The sequence below is a fragment of the Egretta garzetta genome, unplaced genomic scaffold, assembly GCF_000687185.1.
Source record: "Egretta garzetta isolate BGI_Z169 unplaced genomic scaffold, ASM68718v1 scaffold34, whole genome shotgun sequence".
NCBI classification, from domain to species: domain Eukaryota; kingdom Metazoa; phylum Chordata; class Aves; order Pelecaniformes; family Ardeidae; genus Egretta; species Egretta garzetta.
Window position 1 is genome coordinate 2156319 of NW_009259586.1, and position 2185 is coordinate 2158503.

Sequence of the window (2185 nt, forward strand, 5' to 3'; positions counted from 1 at the left end):
TTTTAGAAGTCCCTGGGCATTGCTAGCTGCTGACAATAGTTTATGCAACTCATACCGTGCTTTCCTTATCCCCAGAGTCTGTCCCAGAACAGGAAAGAGGAATATTGAACCCAACTTCATCCCCACGTACTTCAGAGAACAGCTGGGAACGGCAGACTCCCCCCTGAGCTGGGTGAAGAGACCATGCCGGGGGAAACCCGATGATGGTCCACTTTTTAATCAGCATTTATTTTGTAAACTGAGGTTTTACAATTATTTAGATGCTTACAGGCATCTCTAGTATCCATGGGGAAGGTTTACTACGAGACGCCAAGTGGGAGAAAACGAGCAGAATACATCGAGGCAAAATGCTTTTGATGAAATGTCATGAATAAATTTGTCCCTTTTATGATAAGTCTCATGATATAGGATTCAGTCATTTTTCTTAGAGCCTCAGGTCTTTGCGTGATAGGATTACAAGGCATTTTTCTTTTTTTCCAAGGTAAAGTTTCAGTTTTTCAAGCCCTGTTGACTGTTGAGAAAGGGACCAACTTTAAAAAAAAAATCAGTGGCAAATTCAAATCACCTTAGGTAGAAACCTTAAAAAATTACAAGCTTTTTTTTAGGTAATCCTGTGGTTTCTGACAGCTTACCTTGTGGTTTTTGAATGCTTGGAGTTTGAAGTGCTGCTGCAATGAATTATAAAATAGAGACTTTAAGCTTGATGAAACTGTAGTGCACTATAATGTAACAGGAAAGACGAAAAGGGGCTTAAAGGTCTCTTTACACACTCTAGAAACAGAGAATGGTAATATATAGGGCAAACCCAAGGCTTGCAGCTAAATTAAGCAACACCAGGACAATTTCAGACTTTTGCAGATCTGCCCCAGCTGTAGCCTGAGGATAGCACTGAGAAACCACACAGGAGAAAGCGGTGCAGAGCTGGCGCTGGGCAAAACTCAGCAAAGTGGGAAAAGAGTTTGTGGCAGAACTGCACAAAGTATCCACCTCATCTGCTGCACCCGAAACTCTGAAGGATTTGTCCCGGATGGCTGCTGGCTGCCGGCAGGACCCCCCGGACAGCCCTAAGCCAGACGGAAATTCAAACGCATCTCATAGTACTTGAGTTCACGCACTTTCTTGCCCCTAACTAGCGTGACCACTAGAAAAGAGTTTTTAGGACCCTTCAGGGCCAACGGGTCCCAAAGCCCTACCTTGGCCAGACGCTCTGCTGGTCCTGGTGTCCCCGGAGCGCCTCTTCTTCCTCACTTGTCCTTCAGTGTGGCCATGCCCAGGGCCTCCGAGCTGTAGTCGTACTGGTTGCTAGAGGACATGGACCGTCCCCAGGAGCACTGCAGGTTGGAGCCCCTCTTGCGAAAGGAGGATGTGAACCTGTAGAAGTTGCGGTGCCGGTTGCGCAGGTATTCCCGGTAGTTTTTGGTGAGCAGGGTGTAGAGGAAGGGGTTGATGCAGCTGTTGCTGTAGGTCAGGCAGGTCACCAGGTAGTTAATGCACTTTTGGGTTTGGGTGGTGAGCTGCAGGGAGCTGCTGTAGAGCCGCACCAGCTGCCAGATCCAGAACGGCAGGAAGCAGGCCCAGAAGACCAGCACAATGCTGAAAATCATGATGAGGACCTTCTGCCGGGGGGATCTCTTGCTCTTCTCCTTGTGGGGGGGGTTCCTCTGGGACTCCAGGTAGGTCCTGGCCAGGCGCGTGTAGAGGAAGCCAATGATGATTCCCGGGGCCATGATGCTGGTGCTGAAGAGCACCGTCAGGTAGGTCCGGTAGGCGTCCACACTCCAGGTGGGCGCACACATCCTCTTCACCTTGCCCTCTGCCTTGCCCCCCTCGGTCAGGGTGACCATCAGCCACATGGGCAGAGTCAGGAGCAGCGAGACCGACCAGACGGCCCCCGCCGTGACCTTCCGGTAGCCGCGTGACCGCTTCAGGGTGTCCAGGGGCCGGGTGACGGCCAGGTAGCGCTCGGTGCACATGAGGGTGAGGGTGAAGATGCTGGCGTGCATGGTGAGCAGGTCCAGGCTGAGCAGGATGCGGCACCCCAGGTCCCCGAAGTACCAGTCCTGGGCCAGGTAGGTGCAGACGATGAAGGGGATGGTGGAGAGGTAGAGCAGGTCGGCCAGGGCCAGGCTGACGATGGAGCTGTACATGGGGGCGGCGCAGCGCGCCGAGTGGCACATCACCACCA

The 2185-nt window shown here is 52.2% G+C and overlaps 1 protein-coding gene across 1 annotated transcript; it reads right to left on the reverse strand.

The window, feature by feature from the left end:
* Nucleotides 1-1220: 1220 nt before the first annotated feature.
* Nucleotides 1221-2177, reverse strand: LOC104125297 (urotensin-2 receptor). Its single transcript, XM_009637737.2, has one exon. The coding sequence runs from the start codon at nt 2175-2177 to the stop codon at nt 1245-1247; it is 933 nt and encodes a 310-aa protein (XP_009636032.2). The 3' UTR covers nt 1221-1244.
* Between the last annotated feature and the right edge of the window lie 8 nt (nt 2178-2185).

Coding starts and splice junctions, on each gene's coding strand:
- LOC104125297 (XM_009637737.2), bottom strand. CDS start 2,177: ATGTGCCACTCGGCGCGCTGCGCCGCCCCCATGTACAGCTCCATCGTC.